Genomic DNA, 27,174 nt, shown 5'->3' with positions numbered 1-27,174 from the left:
TCGAGATAGAGGAGATAGATGAGAGAGGAAGAAGATCGCGGGGCTGGTAGGCACATATGCCGGGGTTTCTTTTGGTTCCCAGCAGTGCTGTAAAGTAGGGGGAACCAGGTGAACCCAATTCCAGGAGCTATTTCTGGGCCAGACCTGGCATCCTCCAGAGCAAAGAAATATGCTGACACAATTGAGCAGCGTTCACACGTTGCCTGCTTTCCGGTCCTCTGGAGCAGCAGCATGCAGGTGGCGGAGGCTTTCTTTTATTTGCATTTCTGCTAGGCCCGAAACAGAGGCCTAATTTAATGGGCCATCAGCCCTTTTGTTGAAGTACCCTCCTGGCTAGAGCCATGTGCACCCTAACACCTAGATGCCCATGGAAATGAAAGGAACAAAGCGCACGGCTTATTATCACTTCACAAGTATTTAAGCGAAGCTACAGAAGCAGGCTTGTCGGTGCTCAACCCCCCATGTAAGAGATGTGCATGCACTGTGAGTATGCGTATTTACACCGATAATGATTTAAATGGCACCTTCATTTTTTAATATAGCGCTACTCATCCCAGTGTATGGTGTCAGACTCTTGACATCACATACAGACACAATAAATCATGCGAATGTGTACATAAATTTACAGGAAATGTTTCATAAGATAATGATGGTTAGAAGGCTTAGGAATTGTATACTGTCCATACTTGTAGACATTATACTATAAGAGCAAATTGCGAAATATAAAACAAACACATTAATGGTGGCTCTCTGTACTATCAAGACTTCCCAAAGGAACCTTTCTGTGCAACCTTAGAGTAACAACAGATTCAGAAAAAAAAACCATGACGTACAGTTTGCGTGCAGCTCTTTGATGGCCATAAATATATCACTGTGCTATTTTAGAAGGCTTGCAACTTATGAAGTGGAAGTAATAAAATGATCTCAGTGTTAAAAGCAGTAGCACTCTTACCTAGCTAAATAAAAAAGACAAATCTGTGATCTGTGTATTACATGATGTGCTTTGCAGCAGGCACATTAACCACACATGGTACTTTGAGTCAAAACTGCGACTGGACAAACCACAGAACTCTCCCAGAACTGCTTCAGCCACCAGTGTTATCTCACCACTACCTCAAAATTGCTGAGTACACAAGGGTCTTAATTAACCCTTTGAGATACCGTATTTATCGGCGTATAACACGCACCGGCGTATAACACGCACCTCATTTTAAGAGGAAATTTCAGAAAAAAAAACCATTACATTTTATCGGCGTATAACACGCACACATCATTTGCCCCCTATTTTCAGGGAGAAAAAGTGCGTGTTATATGCCGATAAATACGGTATTTTAAAATGTAGCCTCTCTGTGTGTTAATCAATCAATCATGGATTTGTAAAGCGCTGATAATCACCCATAGGGTCTCAAGGCGCTGAATGTAGGTGTGCTGCTCAGTCACAGAGCCAGGTTTTGAGGTCCTTCCTGAACTGCTTCAGTGATGTAGTCTGCCTGAGCTTGAGAGGTAGCATGTTCCATGTCTGGGCTGCTAGGTAGGAGAAGTATCTTCCTCCTGCTGTACTTTTCCGGATCTTGGTGATGGCTGCTAGGGCAAGCAGGGAGGAACGGAGATGTCTGTTGGGTACTTAGAAGGTGAGGCAGTGGTTGAGGTATGCCAGTCCTATGTTGTGTAGTGCCTTGAAGGTGTTGATCAGGAGTTTGATTGTGGAGGGCTTGTTAACTGGGAGGCCGTGTAGGTCTCTGAGGCGGGAGGAGATTCAGCTGTGTCGGTGATGTCCAAGATGAGTCTGGCTGCTGCATTGTGGACTCGTAGTCTTGACTGAAGTTTCTTGGTAATGCCGTCATAGAGTGCGCTGCCGTAGTCCAGTTTGTTGGTGATGAGTGCGTGGGTGACTGTCTTCCTCGTGTCGGGGGATCCATTTGAAAATCTTCCACAGGAGTTGGAGGGTATGAAAGCATGATGAAGAGACAGCGTTGCCTTGGCGGATCATGGAGAGAGAGGAGTCCAGGATGATGCCCAGGTTGAGTGCCTGGTCAGTGGGGGTGGGGGCGTTACCCAGAGCAGTGGGCCACCAGGAGTTGTTCCAGGCAGAAGGGGTGGAGCCGATCAGGAGGATCTCTGTCTTGTCCGAGTTGAGCTTGAGGCAGCTGGCCTCCATTCAGGCGGCGACTGCTCTCAACCTGTTGTGGAAATTCCTCTTGGCTTGAGCAGAGTCCTCGGACAGGGAGAGGATCAGTTGGGTGTTGTCGGAGTAGGAGACTATGTTTAGCTCGTGTGATCTTAGCGAGCGGGGCCATGTAGACGTTGAAAAGCGTCGGACTGAGTGAGGATCCTTGGGGCACTCCACAGCAAGTGTCTTTAGGTTCTGATATGAAAGGTGGTAGTCTGACCTTCTGTGTTCTTCCGGTGAAGAAGGACCTGATCCAGTTCAGGGCTTTGTCTCGGATGCTAGTGTTGTGCAGTCTGTCGCAGAGGGTGGAGTGGGATACGGTGTCAAAGGCGGCGGAGAGGTCCAGGGGGATGAGTGCGGCAGTGCCTCCGCGGTCCAGTATGATGCGTATGTCGTCGGTGGCTGCTAAGAGTGTGGTTTTGGTGCTGTGGTTACTTCTGATTCTGGAGTGGGATGGGTCTATGATACGGTGTGTCTCGAGGAATTCGGTGAGTTGCTGGTTGACGGTTTTCTCTGTTACCTTTGCTGGGAAAGGGAGCAGAGAGATGGTTCTGTAGTTCTTCAGCTCCCTTGGGTCGGCAGTGGGTTTCTTGAGTAGCAGGCTGATTTCGGTGTGTTTCCAGTCTGAGGGGAATGTGGCGGTCTCAAAGGATAGGTTGATGATTTGCAGAGCTCCTGTGCAATGGTGGCGCTGGCCAGGTTGAGGATGTGATGAGGGCATGGATCCGAGGGTGCTTATAACAGACTTAGGGGGGTCATTATATCCCCGGCGGTCGGTGTAATAGAGGAGGTATTACCGCCCGCAGGCTGGCAGCACATACCTCCACTATTATGATACTGGCGGTTTGGCAAAGCCAAACTGCCAAGTTAACACACCGTCCGCCACAGCAGTAACGACTGCCGGGCTGGAGACTACAGCCTCCAGCCCGGTGGCCGTCACCAGGCCGCCCATGGTATTTTGACCCCGCGCACCGCCATGGTTTCTATGGTGTCTGTACCGCCACAGAAATCATGCCGGTAGGCACTATCAGTGCCAGGGAATTTGTTCCCTGGCACTGATAGGGGTCTCCCCTGCCCCCTCCACCTCCTAGAAGTCCTCCCCCAGTCTGCCCCCCCACATATACACACATACACGCACATACATACACACACATACACACACGCATACACACATTCACCCTCGCATGCATACATTCATACACACTCACAGCAACACTCATGAACATACAACAAGGTTCACACGCAATCACACGACACAACATGCTCGTACACACACACCCACTCATGCACACATGCATTACACACGCATGCACACATTCAAACACGCATTCAAACACGGTCACACACACTCCCACACACGCACACAACACCCCCATCCCCCTCTCCTGTCGGAGAACCTGATTTACCTGCTTGCAGGGGGTCCTCCAGCAGGAGACGGGACATGGCGCTGCTGCCAGCAACAGCGTCTGCCAGCAAAACACTGCCAGTGTTTTGCTGGCCTCACATGGTTTACGCACAGTATACCTTACCGCCATCCGCCGCCATGACCATAGCCAGAATTCCGCCAGCCTTCTGGGGGAATTCCGGCTATGGTCATCATTCCATGTACAGTCGGTAGCCATGGCGACGGTATGTTGACGGCCGTCGCCGTGGCGGTAGGCGGCATTTGCCGCCGATGTCATAATGAGGCCCTTAGTCACATTTGTCCTTCTTGACAATTACTTTACTGCAGATTTTTACTGTAAATAAATGCATGAGATCACTGTCAAGCTCTGCTTTTTAAGCTCCACCCTTCGTGACTCCACCCCTTTGCTCCACTAAACCCCCAATTTTTGGGTTTCTGGAGTATTTTTTTTTAAATTGCAGCACTGTCTCCCAGTCTGGTCCTGTGGCCACTCCTTCGTTTGGTGGAGGAGGGAGGTGTAACCATACATGCCAACCCTCCGGATTCAGGCAGGAGACTACCAGTTTCATGACCTGTCTCCCGCCTCATGTTTGCTGCGTGCAGAAACCCGATTCGGATTGCTGAATCTTGATCTTTCGGAAACAAGGCAAAATTTGCCTGTCGCGATCAATCCCATGTACCCCTACAAGAATTACATCTGACATAAAAGGTTAGCACTTTGTAATTAATTCTTGGGGGGAAGTTTTGAGCATGTGACAGGCCTCAACATTTTATTTTTGCCAGTTTTACACAGCTCATACAAGAACTCAGTTTTAGTTTGTGCTATATTATTAAAATGCCAAAAATGAAATGCTGATTGTCTGTCACCAAACATGCCAATAGACCTGATTCAGGCAGATTTCTCCTGCTTCAATCTGAGTCAATGGGGAAAATAAATTTGCCTATGTGTTTTTTAAATCTCCTACTTGCCTGCTCTACAGTCTTGGCATGTATGCTACTGGAATCTTGCTCACTGAGGCCAGGTGTGTACTCGAGCTCCTCAAAGGCGGGCTGTTGGTCTTATCACATGCATTTCTAGGAGGGGAGTGGAGAGAGGAATCAGCAGTCCTGGAATTGGAAAACGGTTACTCCGGGAAGCCATAAATTAGGGGTCAAGGTGTGGCAACAGAAAGGGGGTGGAGTCACAAAGGGTGCAGTCTTGAAAAACAGTATAAATGTCATACATTTATAAAAACTGCCACAAGGAAATCAGGTGAAACATAACAGTAAATCTGCTCTGGCTTAATCGATGCACTTGCTGGAGAGAGCTGTGTTTTGTCTAGTAACACTATTGACTCATAAAGTAACACAAAGGGCTAGCATGTCATGCAAAGCACATGACATCACATGCAGATGACAGATTTTTATTTTATGTAGATAGGTATGTGGATTACTGCGTTTGACACAGAGATCCTTTTTTTATTTTCAGTTCATAAACTGCAGTCCTTCTAATATAGCACAGTGAGCTATGAACCAGCATCAAGGACCTTCATGTTTTTTCTCACTCTGTTGTTATTATAGGGCTGGTGAAAATGATTTGTTTGGGTAGTAATAATATCTTATTAGAACAGAAAACCTCAAGCACTGCATTACGGTTTAAATCCTGAGGCTGTGTTTCCCCTGGCCGTGCACCCTTAACATATAATCCCTACCAGTAAAGACTATGGGGGTCATTATGAGTTTGGTGGATGTAAAAGGCCGTCTGCCAAACTCCCGCTGTCAGGTTACCACGTGTGCGGTCCCTTTCCCGCAGGCCCTATTAAGAGGTTACCGCTGGGTCAGTAGACAAAAACAGAAATTCCGCTCACTGGCCCAGCCTGAAACGGCCTACAACATTGACGTCGGCTCATACTTGAGCTGGTGGCAATGCTGTAGTGCATAGGATGTCGCAGCACCTGTTGTGATTTTCACTGTCTGCTAAGCAGACATTGAAAATCGCGACAGGGCTGGCCAAGGGGGGCCCTGCACTGACCATGTCAAGTGCATGGGCAATGCAGGGTACCCCTCTTGGGCACCCTGCACCCTGTCTCCGCCAGTCTTTGCATATGGCGGGGCTACCACCATGTAATCCCTGGCAGAGAAAGGACTAGTAATCCCAGGGCAGCAGTGCTGCCCTGGCAGATTAGGACCGCCAGCACCGCCAGACCGATGAAAAGTCGTGATCTGGCGGTACTGGCGGTACTGGCGGTACTGGCGGTCCGACCGTAGCGCGACCACCACAGTCGTAATGTGGCTGCTGGACCGCCACATTGGTAGCAGTCCAACTGCCACTGTGACCCTGACTGTCTCAAGACCGCCAGGGTCGTAATGATTCCCTATATTACAAGACTGCCAGCCTCACTGGGGCGGTCTGGACTGCGCTGCTGTGGTGGTCCGACTGCCACATAAAGGCCCCGGCAGTCAGACCGCCAGGGTTCCGCCATCTCGACCGGGATCAGTGATCCCAATGGGTTGAATGCAGGTGGTCGTAATCTGCAAGGGAAGCGCTGCAGGTTTCACTGCCATGAAAAGGCTGGCGGAGAACAGGTGCCAGCGCTCCTACACTGCCCATTGTGCAGCCAGTGAACACTGCGAGAGTGCTGGTGCACCCTGCAGGCGACAACATTGCCGCTGGCTCCATTTTGACTTGGAGACAATGCTGTCACCTGTTTCCCGCTAGGCTGATGGGCGGAAAACCTTGGTTTCTGCCCGTCAGCCTAGCGCGAAACACCTAGTAAGTCTGGCAGCGTGGTCGCCACTATGGCGGTGGCCACCCTGTTGGGAGTTTGACGGACGGGCTTTCCTATCTGCCAAACTCAAAGTGAGGCCCTCATTGTCTTAAATAACATCCTGTACAATGATTCACACATTTGTGTGGTTTATTGTCAATGTATAATGTGTGTGTAATGTAAAGCACTGAAGACGCCCTACACGGGGATGAATAGCACTATAAAAAAGTTAAATAAATTTGTGACATTCATGCATTTACTCATACACACAGATGCATCTGGCATTCTTACAGTGCAAGCCTTTTCCTCACATTGAGCTTGAACAAAAAGTAAAAATCTACTTCCAAAGCGTAGTTTCTCTGAAATGGCAGAATGTGGTGAGGGGGCTCTGAGACTCTCATCATGGACCTTTGGCTGCCTGGAGGATCCTCCGAAAGGGTTGGGGGCCTTTATCCCTTGGGCCTTAGGGGATTGTGTTACACCTCCTTTTCGGCAGACTTAGCATGCAGCCTATAAGGGGCCCTATTGAGTGGGCGACCATGAAGGCCAATAGTCCCTGTTTAGTCAGGAGACTCAAAGGAAAGTAAAAAAGTCTTTATTTTAGCTTTCTGACACTCGTAGCATCCTCCAGGCAAGTCAAGGTGGAAATTAATTTGCCCCTATTTTTTTCTAAAAATTCTCTTTTCTGTAAGGGGTAATATTGTGGTGAGTCTGCACTAATGATAGTAAACAGCTCACCCCAGAATCAAGGGAAGAGACAGGAGATGGGAGTTTGATGAAGGCAGGGCTCAAAAGATGGATTTCATAACACAGAATTGTACAGGCCGGCGTCCTTTTGAAGACCACCCCCCAAAACAAACAGCGCAAAATCACATTTTTGAAGTAAAACAAGACAGAAATTAGGTCCTCGTGACATCTGGAATTGCGCGCCCAGAAGGCATGAGGCCCAGCGATGTCACACTTGTGCACGCTCACAAGGTGCAACGCCCCCGCGGTCTATCGGAGGCCTCCGATAGGTTGAATGAGGCAGCAGCCAATGGGCTGCAAGTGGGCGGGGCACATTGATACACTGAAGGAGGCTGTAGTTTATGGGAAATGTGTGCGGGGATGGTGCCATCGCTGCTGCTGGGGGACAAAATGAGGCAGCAGGAGGCTCCTCTTGAGCTCACAGACCACTCACTGCTCACCCTGGGGGAGCAGTGATGAGCTCAACACAGATATCTCTGCTCCCCCCCACCTTGCATGGTTTACGCACAGTATACATTTCCAACACTGCTGTCAAGTTGTTTGTTGTGAGAAAGTTTGTGGGGGCTCAGAGTGTTAAACAGCGCTATAAGCATGTTGAACAATGTTTAAAGGCCCTGTAAACATGAATGGCGCTACTGGTTGCCATAATGCAGATATCTCTGTGTGCTCCTCTGACGATAGGTGCCCTGGGCCCACGCCCAGCTCCCTCATGCCAAAAGCCGGCCTTGTAGGTGAGAGTTGATCCCTCAGCTATAGCTCCTTACAGGTGTCATTTGTGCCTGAGCTGGGCACACCTTATTTTCAATGAAACATTTATAGAGCGCTGCAAATCACCCAGGAGGGTCTCAAGGCACTGGAGCTGGATGCTGCTGCGTGGAGGAATGATCAACCAGGTCCTAAGTTCTCTTCTAAATCGCTGGAGGGACGGAGTGGTCCTGTGGTCAGAGTGCTCATGGGTGACACAAATGGGTGGTTAATAGGAGGACAGTGGGTTGAGTGAGAGTTCTACATAATGTGTGTAATATTAACCATTACGCAAGCACTGAAGCGAGCAGAAGTCAGATTCATATTCCATTACAGGGGCCCGCAACAGAGGGACATTAAGTACTAAGCCCTCCTCCCGCTGTGACTAACATTGTGACATCGTACAGAGCGTGAAACCTCAGCGGATGCTGGCACGCTCCTGGGGGAAACAGAGAAAAAGTAAACACGGTGAGGGTAAAAACAGAACAAGCGTGAAACCCAAGAGGCGGGTGACCCTGTCCTGTATCGTCTGTGGCATGGCATTCTCCCAATAAAGCGAATGCTGACATTCAGGGAGACCACATTTCATTATCACTGAAAGGACACTTTGCACACATGGCAGTACCAGCGTGGGACTATTAGTCACAGAGTGGTTTTTGTGGTGTATCATTACATAATCACCTACTCTAAATCCTACCCTTTGTGTGAAAAAACACTGAAGTTCTTCAGCTGTAGTAAGAAAGGGGCAGATTTATGAGTGGTTTGCACCATGCTTTCACCATGCAAAGTGGTACATGTGTGGTACAAACCAGGCATGTTCACTCAGTCATATTTTTTTAACCCACTTTGCGTGGCTTTGAATGGCCTCAAAAATATGAAATAGGGCAAGGTAGCGCAAATCGTTGCGTTGCCTTACTCTGCACCAGGGGGGCATTCCCTGGGCGTTGCATGGGTGTTCCCATGCAACCCTCATCGATTTTGATTTATTCCCAGATTTGCAAGAACCTGTAAACCTGGGAATGCACCAAAACCTTACGCCTCCCAACAGCAGGCGTAATAAGGAGAAATATCTTTAATTCTCCTTGTTTCTTCCTCTTTCTATGCGCTGCATTCTGCTCCACACATAGAAAGAGGAATATGGCTCCCAGGATTGTTTTTGTGCAGAAAGGTGTTCCTTCCTATACAAAGGTGATGGAAGGCCCATCCGCCGAAATATAAAACCCATAGGATATAATGGAATCTATATTTCGGTGGACGAGATATCCGCTACTGTTGTGACGGAGTAACCCATCTGCCAAACTTTAAATCAGGCCCTAAGCCTTGACTGCTTGCTATTGCCGCATTTGTAAACACATACCCAAGATGAATACCTCAATCTTCCAAATCTGCCAGTCTGCTCGTCTATTCACAAAAGTGTGATATGGTGGGGAAGTGACATCCTTTTGCTGCTTTGCAGCCTCGGGTGTCCTACTTTACCAAAGGATCTGATCTTGAGCAAGTGATTTCACCCTGTGCCTCAGCCCGTGGTCTGACAATCGGGCTTAAGAAAATGAATAAATACCGAAGGCTTATTTCCAAAACATGCCCCCAGCATGGTTGTCAGGCACACAGTCAGGGTCTTTAACTAGCATCTATAAAGGTGACCAAGTCCCTGAAGATGCATTGTGCAGGACCTCTCCTGGTCTCAAGCTACTCCCTCTCAACCAAACAAAACACTAACCTCTGGTGGGCATCTCTTGTACAGCTCTTGGAGGACCTAGAGTGCACACCCTGCCAGGCTGCCTGAAACCTCTCCCTTAGCCTTTTATTTGTCTTCAGCAGGACATGCAGGGCATTTGGTGTCCCACACCAGCTCAATGCAGAGAGGACAGCCCACCAAAAAGTGGGACAAACCTGCAGAAAACACGACGATCGAGCATCGTTCACATGCAAAGAATGCACAACGGCCTGGAAGCTGCGCTGGGGGGCTGAGGCTTGCATGATGTTGTCAAGTCATGTCTAAGGAGGCCAGAACAGTCATCACGGTGCAGACTATCCTACCCTTGCCACTTGGGGTGGTGGTACATCAAACACGCAGCACATCCTCACAAAGTGATGGAAGTAAGGCTTGCAATAAGTCTAACCGGTCGCAGTCACTCTGGGCACCATCCCAACCCTTGGTTCTTTTGCCCATCAAGCCACCTCAGTTTGGACCCAGCCACATGCGTCCATCTTGTCTCAGCTTCAATAGGAATGGGCCAGCCCCAACTGCTAAGGCAGGTCCTCTCTGAAAATTGTGAAGGATGTTTTATGGCATTAGTACCTTGTGCTTTGGCTGAACAGATAACACTGCTGCTAGCCGTAGTCTGAGAAGAAGAGGTTGAAACTGTTGACAGCACGTGTGTTAGCCTCCCCGAGCGAGAGACGGCATGACTGACATTGTTTTTTCCATACAACTTCAGTCAGTTTGTGCAAACACAAAGTACAGACATACCTTAGACTAGTATTCCCAAAAAAGGGAGAAGCATATGGTATGTTGGGGAACTGCCAGTAACTTGTGACAACACCCAAACCTTAAAACTGGTGCAAAGCGCAGTAGTCGATCTGAGCCGAAGAAGGGAGAGACTAAGGACTTGATTTGGAGGTTGGTGGACGGGTTACTCCACCACAAACAGTGATGGGTATCCCGTCCGCCGCATTACGATTCCCATAGAAGATAATGGAATCATAATACAGCAGGCAAGATATCCATCAATTACGCGAAGGAGCAATAACATCTTCCAAACTCTAAATCAGGCCCTAAGAGTGACAAAACAACAGAAAAAGGGAAAAAAGGTCCATGGTCCTGAGCACTAGAGAGGCAGGCCACCATCCACACTACGGGGGGGGATTGATAAGGGAACTGACAGCGCACACCTGTGTTGAGGAAGGGTCATGCCTATGTATGACATACACCCAACATACATCCACAAGCATGGTACTGAGTGCACCAGGCTCTAATAAAGAATGCCCGCTGACCCCAGCGGCTGGAGTGGAACCCATGAGCTGTGGCGTGACAACCGGCAGGGCGTACGCAGCAGTGTTTGATTATGGAGATGCACAATGGGGCTATTGAATAGACTATTTTTCCATTACATTAAAGCTAGGTGGGCAGGATGGGGTGTGAGCCACTTTAAATGCTTTTAGTCACACAAAAGTGGCATACAAATACAGAATAGATGAGTTTGAAAACCTATATGACAATACCAGCAACAAGTTACATGTTTGTTATTTTTTAGGTAGTATGATGAATTTTTAATTGGCAGAAGAGTACACAGTGTGGGTCACACAGCAACATGATGGCTCACGTATAGTTGAAGCCTGATTGTGAATGCTACAGTTTTCATTGTATTTTTTGGGAAGTTACAGGGGAAGCATGCGTGAAACTTGGCAACTTAGAACCTGCATGATTTCCAAATTAAAAAGGCATATTTATGAGCCCCTTGCATCACCATTGCATCACTCTGTGATGAAGGCGTAAACCTTGAAATCATATCTATGAGGCCACGCCAAGTCACTTTGCGTGGCTTTGAATGGCCTCATAGATATAGAGTAAGGTCAGGCAGCGCAAGTCGCACCAGGGAGGAATTCCGTTGCTGTGGGTGTTCCCACGCAACACCCATGGATTTTGACACATCCCTGGATTTACATTAGCTTGGAAACTTGAAACCTTACACATTTCCAGGGGAGGTGCAGCGAGGAGAAATATTTTATTTTTCCTCTTTTTTTCATCTATGAGTGCTGCATTCTGCAGCACACTTTGAAAGAGGAAAAAGCCTTCCATGCTTATTTCTGCGCAGGAAGGTGTCCCTTCCTGCACAACAATCCTGCATGCAATGCAGATACTCTTGCACCATGGTGCCAACGCAGGCACCCTTGCATCATAGTGCAAGGATGCTTGAATTGATGCCAGGCTGACAAAACAGCACCAGCGCAGTGGAAAAGGACAAGGATACACCATATGTCACAGATACAGTACATTCCTGAACTTTCCTTTTGGCGCAGGGCAGCGTAGCAAGCTGTCCTGGATCAAAAAAAACATAAATATGGACCTAAATGTATCAGTAAGTATGCATGTTTATTAAATCATTGTGAAGTACCTGAGAACAACTAAACCATTAAAACCTATTAGAGGCAGTCAATGTAAGAGTAAACAGCTGTCATGGGAAAGCCCTGACTAAGCCCTGAGTGATGGGCGAAACATGTCGACAGTCTGTCGTGCTGAGCCTCAGCATGTGGGCCGTGGCATCGTGAAGAATGTAATAAAACGGTTTGACTGTAAATTGGTGATGGGGCTCTAATCATGGTGCCATGGAAGTAAGAGACAGGGTATGTTTTGGGTCTACAGGCATATTTAATTTCAAGTAAATAAATAACCAAAATGCAGAGATATCCTTTGTACTTTTTTCAGACACTCAGTGAAATCGCAGAAGATGAGAACACCGGTGCACATTACTCGTACATAGACTTGTTCAGAACTCCAGTCCTGAGGAAAATCTCCATCTGTGCGGGGATGGTATGGTAATGGGACATTTACAAAATGGAGACCATATATTGTTAATTGTCTCAGATGAGTGGTGCCAGCTTATTTCATGAGATTGCTTGTATGCTCTCTTGTAGGTTTGGTGTGGCCTTCTGTTACTATGGGATCAGCCTCAACATCACAGGACTTGGGCTGGACATGTACATGACCCAGTTCGTTTATGGAGCCATTGAAATACCATCCAAGTTGGGTATCTACATCTTCATGAGCAAGGGTGGACGGCGTTACGCACAGGCCTGGACCCTGCTGATCACCGGCCTCTTTCTAGGCCTCAACACGGTCATTCCAGTCTGTGAGTTCCTTCAGAGAACATACTTTTGTTACTGTTTCTTAAGTTGAGTCAATGTAACTTTGATCTCCAGGGATACACTACCTACAATCAGTACAGAAATATTCATTATGTATTTATAGCTATTTCATAGACATAGTACATTAACTCACGAGTAAGCTTAGTTAGTTAAGAGAATCTGCTCTGGAGAAATTCCTCTGGGAATTTGTCTCCTCAAATGTTTCTAATGAATGGGATTCCCAGGATGTGGGTTCCCTCCTTGTGAACTTCTCTGCAGCCCAATTTTACGCAGTCGCATAGATCTCATGTTTCCTATTTTTGAAGGAAGGGGGACTGGGAGAGGGATCCCCTTTTATTCTTCTATTTGCCTCTTCCTTGTACCCTCTTCCTTTACCAAAGCCAATTTAATTCACTTCTTTCTCATTCCTTTCCTTTTATTCTCCATCCTTGTCTGTACTTTAGTATCTCCACTGATAGCTGTGCATAGGAGCACTGTATCTGTGTGCCCTACTGCCTCAGATATGTAAACCATGGCACCTCTGGCCTTAACAAAACCCTAGCATCCTTGCTAGAATACATAGTCCAGCGCCTTTATATCTTCTTATGCCGGGTACCTTTGTCTATGCCCAGGCACCTTTACTCTTATGGATAGTAGAGGAATCTGCCTAGTACCTAAGCAGCCTCTACTCATAACTACCCATACCTCAGTACCTCTGTCCCACCTATTACTCAGCACAGCTACCTCTGCCTACTCCCTATCACCCTGACCCCCTTTCTATAATCTTGTGACTCACCAGCGGTGTGCAGTGATTTTCAAGGGAGAGTACCGGTACTTCCCCGTACCAAAAATACCAAACAGATACTCCGGGGTAGTGACGATCTGCACATTTGTATTTTTATTTAGGGCACAGCTTAGTGCCACAGGCGCTTCTCAAGACTACACCTTAAGTTCATTTGTTATCCTGTTCCTGAAACCAGTGCTTAATTTGTAGCTAAAAACGTGCCGGTGCCCAAAGCCCTCCTCTTAAACCCGCGGCTGCTGCAATTAAATGCATATTTAATACTGAGGCAGCATATCCTGAAGCCATCTCAGCCTCTTTAATCCATTTACAGTCACTCCCTGCCCCTTCAGCTCACTCTTGCAGCTTTCTGCTTTCTCCCTTTGTTGCGCTTTTTTATTTTTCTCTTCCTCCGTCTTTCCCATATGTGTCTTTTGCGTGCAATAAATGCTTGAGGCAGAAAAATAAGTGCAGGTGCTCAGTGTAGGAAAGTACCATCTTGTCTGGCATGTTACCCCCATTTTCATTGTATGTATGTTTGTTTTTGCCCTTGTGTCACTGGGATCCTGCTAGGCAGGACCCCAGTGCTCATTGTGTATGCCCTGTATGTGTTCACTGTGTGGTGCCTAACTGTATCACTGAGGCTCTGCTAACCAGAACCTCAGTGTTTATGCTCTCTCTGCGTTCTAAAATTGTCACTGCAGGCTAGTGACTAATCTTACCAATTCTCATTGGCACACTGGTACACCCATATAATTCACTTGTATATAGTACTTAGGTACCCAGGGTATTGGGGTTCCAGGAGATCCCTATGGGCTGCAGCATTTCTTTTACCACCCATAGGGAGCTCTGACAATTCTTACACAGGCCTGCCACTGCAGCCTGATTGAAATAACGTCCACGTTATTTCACAGCCATTTTTCACTGCATATAAGTAACTTATAAGTCACCTATATGTCTAACCCTCACTTGGTGAAGGTTGGGTGCCAAGTTACTTAGTGTGTGGGCACCCTGGCACTAGCCAAGGGGCCCCCACATTGTTCAGGGCAAATTCCCCGAACTTTGTGAGTGCAGGGATACCATTACATGCGTGCACTGCACATAGGTCACTACCTATGTGTAGCGTCACCGTGGTAACTCCGAACATGGCCATGTAACATGTCTAAGATCATGGAATTGTCACCCCAATACCATTCTGGTATTGGGGGGACAATTCCATGATCCCCCGGGTCTCTAGCACAGAACCCCGCTACTGCCAAACTGCCTTTCCGGGGTTTCCACTGCAGCTGCTGCCAACCCCTCAGATCAAAGGATTTCCTCTGAGAGAGGGTGTTACACCCTCTCCCTTTGGAAATAGGTGTGAAGGGCTGGGGAAGAGTAGCCTCCCCCAGCCTCTGGAAATGCTTTGATGGGCACAGAGGGTGCCCATCTCTGCATAAGCCAGTCTACTCCGGTTCAGGGAACCCCCCCTGCTCTGGTGCGAAACTGGACAAAGAAAAGGGGAGTGACCACTCCCCTGACCTGTACCTCCCAGGGGAGGTACCCAGAGCTCCTCCAGTGTGTCCCAGACCTCTGCCATCTTGGATTCAGAGGTGTTGGGGGCACATTGGACTGCTCTGAGTGGCCAGTGCCAGCCGGTGATGTCAGAGACCCCCTCTGATAGGCTCTTACCTCTCTTGGTAGCCAAACCTCCTTTCTTGGTAGCCAAACCTCCTTTTCTGGCTATTTACGGTCTCTCCTCTGGGGTATTCTTCAGATAACGAATGCAAGAGCTCACCAGAGTTCCTCTGCACTTCCCTCTTCGACTTTTGCCAAGGATCGACCGCTGACGGCTCCAGGACGCCTGCAAAACCGCAACAAAGTAGCAAGACGACTACCAGCAACATTGTAGCGCCTCATCGTGCCGGCTTTCTCGACTGTTTCCTGGTGGTGCATGCTCTGAGGGCTGTCTGTCTTCACCCTGCACTGGAAGCCAAGAAGAAATCTCCTGTGGGTCGATGGAATCTTCCCCCTGTTAACGCAGACACCAAAAGACTGCATCACTGGTCCGCTGGGTCCCCTCTCATCCTGACGAGCGTGGTCCCTGGAACACAGGAGCTGGATCCAAGTGACCCCCACAGTCCAGTGATCCTTCAGTCCAAGTTTGGTGGAAGTAAGTCCTTGCCTTCCCACACCAGACAGCAAACCTGTGTACTGCGTGATTTGCAGCTGCTCCGGCTTCTGTGCACTTCTCCAAGGATTCCTTTGTGCACAGCCTAGCCTGGGTCCCCAGCACTCTGTCCTGCAGTGCTCAACCCTCTGAGTTGGACTCCAACGTCCTGGAACCCTCCTTTTGTGACTCTGGTTTCACAAATCTTCTAAGTGCCTGCTCCGGTACTTCTGTGGGTGCTGCCTGCTTCTGCGGGGGCTCTCTGAGTTGCTGAGCGCCCCCTCCGTCTCCTCCTCCAAGGGGCGACATCCTGGACCTTCCTCGTCCCCAGCAGCACCCAAAAACCTCTACCGCGACCCTTGCAGCTAGCAAGGCTTGTTTGCGGTATTTCTGCGTAGAACAGAACATCTGCAACATCCAGCACGCCGTGGGACATTTTGCATCCAAAGGAGAATTTCCTAGCCCTTTTCGTTGTTGCAGAATCTTCAGCTTCTTCCACCCAGAGGCAGCCCTTTTGCACCTTCGTCTGGGGTTTCCTGGGCTCCTGCCCCCCTTGGACACTATCGCGACTCTTGGACTTTGTCCCCTTGCCTTGCAGGTCCTCACGTCCAGGACTCCGTCTTCAGTGTTTTGCTGGTGCTTCTGGTTCTTGCAGAATCCCCCCTATCACGACTATTGTGTTTTTCTGGGGTAGTAGGGTAACTTTACTCCTACTTTTCAGGGTGGGGTATCTTGGACACCCTGACAGTCCCAGTGACCCTCTACAATCTCCCATAGGTCTGGGGTCCATTTGTGATTCGCATTCCACTTTTAGAGTATATGGTTTGTGTTGCCCCAAGACCTATGTTCACCTATTGCATCCTATTGTGATTCTACATTGTTTGCACTACTTTTCTTACTGTTACTTACCTGTTTTGGGTTTGTGTACATGTAACTTGTGTATATTACTTACCTCCTAAGTGAGGGTATTCTCTGAGATACTTTTGGCATATTGTCACTAAAATAAAGTACCTTTATTTTTAGTAACTCTGTGTATTGTGTTTCTTATGATATAGTGCTATATGATATAAGTGGTATAGTAGGAGCTTTGCATGTCTCCTAGTTCAGCCTAAGCTGCTCTGCTATAGCTACCTTCTGTCAGCCTAAGCTGCTAGAACACTACTAATCCACTAATAAGGGATAACTGGACCTGGCACAAGGTGTAAGTACCACAAGGTACGCACTATAAGCCAGGCCAGCCTCCTACACTCAGCACCGGAAACAACAAGTACAAATTAAGCACTGGAAATAACCCACATGTCCTAGCACTGATGAACCATCAACATGTCTCATTAGAAACATCCAGGGAAATGTGGCAGTTTTCTACCTGACTGCAGGCACAGTGTATTAAAGCATGAAATGGACACCATTAGGAATGTTCATTTGTTATTTCACATGAAGTTACCAGAGTTTCTAATGCACAAAACACCTTCTCCTAAAGCAGACCACTCCCATCCTCCAGGAGTTTACCTGTCGTACAGTACTACACCTGGAACAAGTAGCAAACGGTAAGTAATATTTGTATATTAACATTTTTGTACTTCACTGTAGAACTTTATTTTATGCGGAGTTAGGTGTTGTTGGCCCTTGTGAGGAGCAATCTACTAGAAACAACTCATTACATGGCTGTGAGTCAGTGAAGTGCACTTTACTAATTCCCCTCCCAGGCCATCACATGTGCGGTTGTTTTATTTACATGAAGTTGCACCTAAAACCAGTGTAAGGTCCACCTCTGTGTGCATCTATGGTTTGTCGTCTTGCCTAACCAATCTTGGTCACACCGAGTCCATCACCCCTTTGCTGCTAAGTTTGCAGCTTATATTTGGAGCAGAAGAAATGGAGAGGTGTCCCATAAACCTCTCCAAAAACTTACCCAAACCAGACAGAGACAACAGATCTGTTTTTCTGGGTGTCCCTCAGAAGCCACGTGGGATAGTGTTATTGTTAAAGGCAAACCAGTGCTGAGTATAGGTAAGCCAAGACTAGCAAAGATCGCAGTGGCAATAAAGAACATACTGAATATAAATACATGAATAGTGTGTTTTTCAGCAATTTCTTTTCCTACTGAGCATCCAGGGTCGGCTTTAGGGCAGAACGACTGGTGCGACGGCACTGATCTATAAGGGGGGCACTGACGTCAGGGGGACGCTGTGTTGAGCAATAACTTACCATTTAAAAGCACCTGCTGCAGAGTTACTTGTGCATCCAAGTTTATTTCAAGATAACTCCGGTGATTACTGGTCCTCCTAGAGAGAGAGAGATCAGAGTTTTGTCTTGTGGCAGTTCTGACTCCCCATAAAGTAGCGCAGAGGGTTAATACGCCTGCTGCGAAGATCAGATCTGTATTTTATGGGGCTAGCTGAGTGGATTAGTAAAGTTAGCCTTTATCAGCTTTAGTTTAAATGAAATGTATGTTAGAGAAGGGCTATGGAAAGATGAGGGGCACTTTGCCGGGTGGTAGTGAAGGAATCAGAGGAGGGGGTCCTGGAGGCAAGCGCTAGAAAATATTGTTGCACCAGCGCTAAAGCCGGCCCTGCCAGCATCTATGAAAGGCTGTCCTTATGAGAGGTGGAATACATCATCACCCACCTCTTTAGTAAGGGTGGGCTGCGCTCAGCCCACAAGGCCCAATCTGTGAAGTGACCTTAGAGAAACAAACTACAATAAAAAAAAGAATGTATCTCCCTTTATCTTGAAGAGCGCAGGGCATCCTATTTGTACTGTCATGCACAAGCACCTTCAGATGGAGTCCTGCACAAGGACCTTTAGATGGTGTCCTGCACAAATACCTTTAAATGGTGTCCTGCACAAGCACCTTTAGATGGTGTCCTGCACAAGCACCTTTAGATGGTGTCCTGCACAAGCACCTTTAGATGGTGTTCTGCACAAATATCTTTAGATGGTGTCCTGAACAAGCACCTTTAGATGGTGTCCCGCACAAGCACCTTTAGATGGTGTCCTGCTGCCTGCACAAATACCTTTAGATGGTGCCCTGCACAAGCACCTTTAGATGGTGTCCTGCACAAGCACCTTTAGATGATGTCCGGTACAAACACCTTTATATGGTGTCCTGCACAAGCACCTTTAGATGGTGTCCTGCACAAGCACCTTTAGATGGTGTCCTGCACAAGGACCTTTAGATGGTGTCCTGCACAAGGACCTTTAGATGGTGTCCTGCGCAATAACCTTTAGATGGTGTCCTGCACAAACACCTTTAGATGGTGTCCTGCACAAACACTTTTAGATGGTGTCCTGCACAAGCACCTTTAGATGGTGCCCCACACAAGCACATTTAGATGGTGTCCCACACAAACACCTTTAGATGGTGTCCTTCACAAACACCTTTAGATGGTGTCCTTCACAAACACCTTTAGGTGGTGTCCTGCACAAGCACCTTTAGATGGTGTCCTGCACAAGCACCGTTAGATGGTGTCCTGCACAAATACCTTTAGATGGTGTCCCGCACAATCATCTTTAGATGGTGTCCTGTGCAAGGACCTGTAGATGGTGTCCTGCACAAACACCTTTAGATGGTGTACTGCACAAACACCTTTAGATGGTGTTCTGCGCAAATACCTTTAGATGGTGTCCTGCACAAGCATATTTAGATGGTGTCTTGTACAAGCACCTTTACAAGGTGCCTTCTTCATTTCTGATGTAGTGTGTGAAGATTCTCATGAGAACTTTTATAGTTTTATATGTGAATATACATACAAAATAAACAATTAGCCTACAGAACACTATTCCATATTAGAAATATGAATATACAAATGAAAGACAAGTATTGTAGAATGTAAAACATCAGCAATGTGTTGTCCTGTAGTAGTATGCATGATGCAGTACACATAAGCAGTAACAGCAATTACTGATTGCAGCCTTGAACCACAGGCATGTGGTGGGCACTAACAAAAATATAACACGCAACATAGTGAGCATTATTAATTAATATATATGAATGTATATCTTCAGTTATTATAAAAGGGTACACAAGAAATGCCTGGCACAGTGCCCGAAATGTCCAAAGACATGCCCAACACTGGACCTACTAAGTCACAATTTACACAATCATTAAAAAGCTAAGAAGTTAACTTCATTAAAGAATAATGATTCATACAAATAAAATAGTGATGATATATTTATTAATATGCCATTGAAAGCTCATCTAATTACATCATTGTTCTTCACCCAACACAAATATTGTTCATATGTCTGATTGGTAAGAGCCAGCCTGTGTTTCGAGGGCACACCGCTTTCTCAAGGCCAATGTACCGGTATCTGGATTTTATCCATTATTTCTCTTTTAGTTTCTATTTCATTTGACAGTGATGTTATATTACTCGCCGTGCAACCAATTTCCAAATATCTCACGCAGAAATATGGCATCAGGCATATTCAGGCACAAATCATTCAGCGCAGAAGCTTCAAGTCTGAGTTGACTATGAATAAAAGCTGGATGTAAGCAGTACATAACAGACAAAACAACAGCAGCTGTGTGCCCTTAAAGTGTTGTTGATGCCACAGTCGGGCTGGAAATACCCTGTCTGTAGAATCAGAAGTTGATTGGCAAAAGTCAAAACATAGACCATAGAGACCGTTGACAGTGATCACAAAAGAACAGGGTAGGTCACACGATGAAGAACCCAGGTGACGAGTGGTGAATGGAAACCATACATGGTGGACTTGTAAGTCAGAAGGCCCACATTTCTGGTACAGGAGAACGTACCATGGGTCCAAAAGTGGAAAAAGACGCAAATGTAAAATGCAGCGACGGTGGAGCGGGAAACTGTGCTTCAGGTTGTGTAGGAGGCACGTGTGACAGCAGAAGTGGTTCTCCAGGAAGGACCACCTGATGAGACAGGGGCATATTGAACACAGTTGTGCCATATCTGGCACAACATTGAAACATTCCTTGAGGTGGTAATGCCAGAACTTATCAAACCTCAAAGATCATGGAAGATGGCAAGAAAATCTACTCCCAAGTAGGAGGCCAATGCGTACTGCCAATTTTGAATGTGTGAGGAGGAGGCCCTACCATGAAGCATGCTACCTATTGGTGGGCGAGGATTCTTTCTCCTTTTTAATCACACTGTTCCGCGCAGCGACTGTGCACTATTTTCTCACCTGTATATAGGGGATCCATGAGGTCTCACAGCAAATATAGTTAGATCCTCCTTTGCTCCCTAGGGTTCATGGTGTTATGATGAGATTAGCTGGTAGGATGTATTCTAGGTAGTTTTTGCTCCATTCTCCCCTCTATGGTTATTCATGTGATCGAGGCAATAAACACTGCACTGAGGTCAGCTCAACAAGTTGGATACTGAGTCCCAGATTTACTAAATAGTCATGCAATGCACTGCAGCAGCACAAAATGCTGCCCTGCGTGCAAATGAGAGAGCAGGAGAACGCTATATTCACAGAAATATGGCTCTCTTCTCACCTCTCCCTAGCGCTGGCGCTGATTTCAGATGCTGTGCACCACACACACAACTTTGCACCTTAGTGCAAGGGTGTGTACTTGAGTCTAGCATAGGTTTTGTACTGGAAGGGTAGCCTTCCAGTACAAAATACTATGCATAGACACACATTAAAAGACTTCCTATGTTGTATGTGCGCTACACAGTGCAGAGTGAAGGCAAAATCAGAAAAGAAAGGAGAAATGAAAACATTTCTCCTTCTAATACCTGTTTTCACACGGCGTTAACTTTTAGTGAAAACCCTGTCTAATATTGTATGTAGATAGGGTTTTATGTCAAAAGGCATGGGTGGTTGCACGGGAATGCCGATGTAATGCCCCGTTGGCACTAAGTACTGCTTCGTGCTGCTTTGCGTTACTTTTAGGGTTCTTTTCAGCATAAAACAAGTTTTGTGCTGGAAAGTAAATAGGTAAAAAAAGATTTTGCATCACTATGCGTCACATGGCTTAAAATCTTAGTAAATATACCCCCCAGTGGAAGGAAAATGTGGTAACTCAGCTGCACATTCATTGCCTGAAATTCAAAACATTGAGCTACAGAAGTTACAGACACTTCTTTAAGTATTAAAATAGATGCAAGTTTGATCAGTTTAACAATGTGTGACATTGTAAGAGTGGTGTTTGGCCAATATGGAAAGTGTAAAGTTCTTATGGGAGGTGGATAAAATGCTACACATATTATAAGGTTTAAAAAAAAAAGACATATTGCATTGTTTTCACTGGTACAAACAAGAACCAACCATTACAAATCCAAATGTCATTGTCAACCATGTCACAGATAAGGTTGATTCATACATTATGAGCTTCCCTTTGTCACAACGATAACATGCCCAAAACGCACATTTGTATAACAACCCTGAACAATGACCGAGAAGCCACTAAAAACCTTAAAGATCGCAAGATCTGAACACATCTGCCCTCATCTGTGGCAAGCGACCCCTCGTCATCCGTTGCTGAACACTATATGGTTAACATAACCTTGATGCATCTCCATCAGGAGAATCTGTTCTGAAAACATGGCTTCCATTCTCAAGAAATGCAAAGAATTATAGAATGAGACATATGGGTGCAGCCAATAATCAGCAAGCTAAGCCAGGCGTGGCATAAAGGATTTGTACATGAAGACTTGCTAACAAGAACAGAATCCTCATTGACTAAGCAATAGAAATGGAGAAGAGGAGGTGATAGGCAGGTGCTGTGAATGTGTTCATACGATTCTATAGAACTGAGTTGTAAACATCCATAACAGTGAAATGTAGTGATGGAAAGGGAAATTGTCTCATGTAGTAGCCACATTATGCTACGGTCATTAGCCGAAGAAGAGGGTGTGTCGTATAAGTGTTGGACCAAAATTAACTTATAAATTGCATCCTTCAAGGCCACCTACGTCTTGTTATGCAGTTCCTACTTTTGTAATAGAGCTGCATGTTTAAGACGGTGGAACGGCAAAGTGTGGGAGACTGAGTCTATCCACAGTTAGTAACTGTCAGCCTAACTCCGTGTATGCCAAGACAATAAGATGTGAGATAAGTTTTCAATATAATTATTGAAACAATCACAATTTGACATATAAAGAGTGAGCTGCGAAAATTAGGAAGATGAAACAAAGCAAGATAATCAGTTTTACAAACAGGGTAAAGAAGATAATCAGTCCAACCATGATGTATGTGGTTCTAGTTGTTCTAGAAGCTCCTACCTAACCCAATCGATGCTTAAAGCATGGCTAGTATACCCTTCTGCCTGGACTGATCTAAGGGATCAGACCCTACACTATACCTGAGGATGGTGTCAGGAATCAGCCTGCGGTGTAGATGGCAATCCTCCCGGGCGGCTGGTAGATCTGCTCCAGCCAAGCTGCATGTCACACAGCATGCGCCCCAGGATAGTCATGGCCGGAATACCCTCTGCCCCTTCTGGGTCAGTGCACTGTTTATATATTAAACCACACGATTTCGGAAGTACAGTTCCAATGAACTTCTGTTTCAAGGTGATAGAAGCTGTGTCTTGAACGGGCAGCACAAACCAGCATATTGTGTACTGTGTACTGTAGCCTTGGGCAGAAAGTACTGGTTGCATGTCATGCAACGGCTAACTAAACAAGCAGCTTGTTACTCACTTTCCTAGAATAAAAACAAGCCAGTAAAATATGTAAAAATATTTAAAAAACATTGTTAAATGCAGCTTTTCTAAAATGAATAAAATATGAACTGTAAAAAGCAGCTAAAACAGGGGCAACCAACTCAGGTCCTAGAGGTCCCCACAACAGTCGGTCATGCACTAACATTATACAGGCAAAGAGAGACTCCTCGTTCAGGAGGGGTAGAGAGGGTGTAGAACCCAGTGAAGCCAGGCGAGGGCTCACGTTTCAATTTCTTCTTGACAAAGCAATCACAAGACCTTTAAAAGAATATTGAGAGCTTATGACTTAGTGGTAGAAACCTAATATTTTTGTTTGGACAGCTGTTGAGCATTGTATGAAGGTTTGTTGCACTGACTCTCTCTGAAGCTCCCTAATGTATCCAGACGTTTCCATCTGAGTGCATAGTGCTATATATTAACAGATGACGGATCCCATCTGTTCCTTACAAGACCGGGACCTAAAAGAAATCAGTTACATTTATATCATCATGTATTGTTTGCATGTCCATTGTAACAGAATGGAGATCACATTTAAAACAATGTATCCTCCCTGTAGGTAGCAGGGTTAACAGGTGCACACCTGGGACCAGGTTTGTTGGCTAATGGAACACGAGTCTTAGATAAAAATTGAAGTGCACACTCACTCTTTGTCACATATGATGATGACTCAAACATGCCATTCGCAGCCAATATGTTTATGTCATTGGTCGTTAAGGCCATTTCCCATTTCCAGTCCAGGAAATGTGTATAATAGTTTTTAGTGGCTACCAGGGTCTGCAGGTCCTTAAGGATAGCAACTCTAAGGAATACTGCCTTTTGAAGTGTCATTAAGGAAAATTATCTTTCATAGTTAAAAACCTGTAGAAAACAATGTGTCAGAACTCTAAATATGCCAAGATTGGGTTCCCTAAATGCTATACACTGGAATACTAAGATCTCAGTTTTTGCAACCCCATTCTCCTAAGAACTCAAGAAACTTTGGGGCATATTTATACTCTCTTTGCGTTAAATTAGCGTCATGATTTTTAATGCAAATTCAGCGCAAACTTAACTCCATATTTATATTTTTACACTAGACCCGTCTAGCGTCAAAATATAGGAGTTAAAGTCATTTTTTGGATGCATGAAACCACCTTGCGTCAATGAGATGCGAAGTAGGTGTTCCCGTCCAAAAAATGACTCAAAGCCCCTAGCGCCTTATTTATCCTCCCGTACAAAAATGGTGCACGGGGGAGGCGGGCCTAAATATTGGCGCTAAGCCTGCTTAGCGCCATTATTTAAGACCTGGGTCAGAGCAGGCGTTAGGGGACCTGTGGACCCATTTCCATTGTCAAACACCATGGAAAGGGCCCACAGGTGCCCACCCGAAGCCCCCCAGCAACCCCTCCACCCACACTAGAGGGACACCAGAGGATGGGGGACCCCATCCCAGGTAAGTAGGGTAAGTATAGGTAAGTATTTAAAAATATATATTTAAGTGCCATTGGGCGCCCTGAAATGGGGCCCCCTACATGGCACTGGGCACAATGGCCATGCCCAGGGGACACTGGTCCCCTGTGCTGACCATTGGGGTGGTGGGCATGACTCCTGTCTTTTATTAGACAGGAGTCATGTGATATGGATGGTTAGCGTCAGGAAATGACGCTAGGCTGGTAGAGGCATTTCTTTGCCTCAAACAGCCTGGCGTCATTGGTCGACGCTCAACCTCCATCTCCTACCGCCACCCCCACCACACCCGGCTAACGTCTTTTTTTGTTTTTACCTTAGCCCATCCTTAGTGCTGGCTTGCGGGATTCCATCAATTTGGCGCAAAGACCAAGGTATATGGATACATCTAGTGAAGCATGTGCAGAAGGTGACAGCCTATGCATGCCACACTGTTTTTTCAGATGTTGGGTTATCTGGAACGAGGGGAAAACAGGTGACCCTTGCTTCATTAGGTGCACGTTCCTCTTACAGTGGTGCTGAGGGTGCAGGAGTCGCTCACAACAGATCAGGATTCTGCAGTGCTAAAAGTGGAGAATCAGCATCTTCCCCCTCCAGATTTTATCTCAGCTGATCTCTTTCTGTGATAACTGCAGACTAAGGAGAGAGACCCAGACTAATCTGGAGGCAAGGGGGACCACTGAACAGAAGCAGCTACACGATGCTTCATTAGGTGATATCTGTCTATTCTTCAGATCACATCAGGATAAATGCAAGTTCCTTCTACCCCAGGGATTGGGACAGGTGATCGGCTTAATGGCCCCGGTGGCGTCTTCTCTAGAATATTCTCTTGGACCCATTCTCCTCATTTTCAGAGCCACCTTCCTAGAGCTTCAGTTTCATAGGCATGGCCAGGAGAGTTCTTCGTTGTTGAAAGTTTCACTCTTTTTTCCTTGGAGAGTCTGTAATAGAAGAGCGCCTGTATCAGGCTGAGACGCTGTCTCAGCAGGGAAAAAATCTGGTATATATTTGTGAAGATTCCAAACAACATCTCATCTGGCATGCAAACCTGTAATGCATCTCCTGGCAGCATATAAAGCACTTTCTAGGTCTGATACAGATTGTGGTACCATGACAATCTTGTATTCAATACCCTAGCAGTTAAGGCTTGTTTAACCATACTCTTAGCTCCCTTGATGACTCTGTTCAAATGCAGGGCAGAACATAATGCTTGTTTCAAGGTTACAAAAGCCTTGTTAGCCTCCTGGGTCCAATGGAAGGGTTCTGAGTATGTTTTCTTCTGTAATATTTGTTAACATCTCTAAGGTTTCTCACGTTAGATGGGTACAGAAGGAGAAGGAAGAGGATATATAAGTCATCATACAGTACATAAAACAGCAGTGAGAACTGTTGTCAGATTCAGTTTAGCTCTTACAAACGTACAAGCGTACAAGAATAACCCAGATCTATTCCTCTCTCATTGTTTCCCCTGATGTCCCTCTGTTAGGTTACCTCTCACCCCAGACAGTGGGTCTGACCCCCCTCCTTCTCTAATCTTAGAGGGATTTAACAATAGTCTCATAACCCAATATCCTTTGTCTGCAAGAACCCACCATTCCCAGCATGTGCATCACGGTTCCGAGCAACGAGTGGATAGCCTGGGACCCGGCGAGCATACCGTTAAAGCACATAAGTAAAGAAAGCAAATGTATATGTTTTCATACAGTGGACTCTACTCAAGATCACGTGACGAGACTGAAAAAAAGGAGCTATGCAGATGCAGAAACTGAAATCAGAGTATAATACAGAACTGACCTTCAAACTGATACAAGCATCTAAACTTTCAGAACTGAGAAAACTATTCAAACATTTTGTATCAGTGATGCTGGAAGTAAGAATGAGGGTTTAAACATCAGAGATTGGCACAATTGTGATAGCAGTAATGAGAATTGAGCAAAAAGATGGCTCAAACGTGTACAGTTACGCTAAGGCAATATTTTTGTTATTTCCTCAGCGTAAACCAATGCAAGAAAAAATAGAAAAAGATCAAATGAATGGGAGTGACAACAGTGAACCTGTTGAAGCTTGTGTTATGTATGGAAGAAGAAAGGATACTAAAGTTGGGACTAATGTTCTGCCCTAAAAAGCCCTTCAGATAAGTAGAATCTATAATACATGTCTTTAAATTCACTTGGAAAGCGAAGTTAGGCTAATAATTTGAATAAGTTCCATCAAAGACAGAATCAACGATTGATAATGCCCAAGAAACAATGGGTCTGTAGATGAAGCGTTTAGATAATGTCTAAACTAAATACAAATTACGTTGATCCCCTTGGTCTGAGAAGTAATGAATGAAGAGAAAGCATTATAATATTACCCTGAGTAAGCCAAAATCTTTGCCCTGATCGATCACAAATGCAATTGAGGTATTTCATGAAATAGTGATTATGGATCACTAACTAGGCTCTACATAGGGCTGTTTAACAACATATGGAATTAAAAAATAA

At 46.0% G+C, this 27,174-nt stretch overlaps 1 protein-coding gene across 1 annotated transcript in view; it reads left to right on the top strand.

Annotated features, from left to right (window-relative positions):
• The window catches only part of LOC138296893 (solute carrier family 22 member 7-like), a 178,281-nt gene that overhangs the window by 128,208 nt on the left and 22,899 nt on the right, over positions 1-27,174 (top strand). Inside the window, exons 7-8 of the mRNA XM_069236388.1 lie at positions 12,243-12,352; positions 12,452-12,666. Of these exons, the coding sequence (XP_069092489.1) occupies positions 12,243-12,352; positions 12,452-12,666 (325 nt within the window). The remainder of the gene's footprint in view (positions 1-12,242; positions 12,353-12,451; positions 12,667-27,174) is intronic.

The sequence above is a fragment of the Pleurodeles waltl genome, chromosome 5, assembly GCF_031143425.1.
Source record: "Pleurodeles waltl isolate 20211129_DDA chromosome 5, aPleWal1.hap1.20221129, whole genome shotgun sequence".
Lineage (NCBI taxonomy): Eukaryota > Metazoa > Chordata > Amphibia > Caudata > Salamandridae > Pleurodeles > Pleurodeles waltl.
The sequence above is the reverse complement of the archived record's forward strand: the minus strand, read 5'-3'. Positions and strand labels throughout refer to the sequence as shown.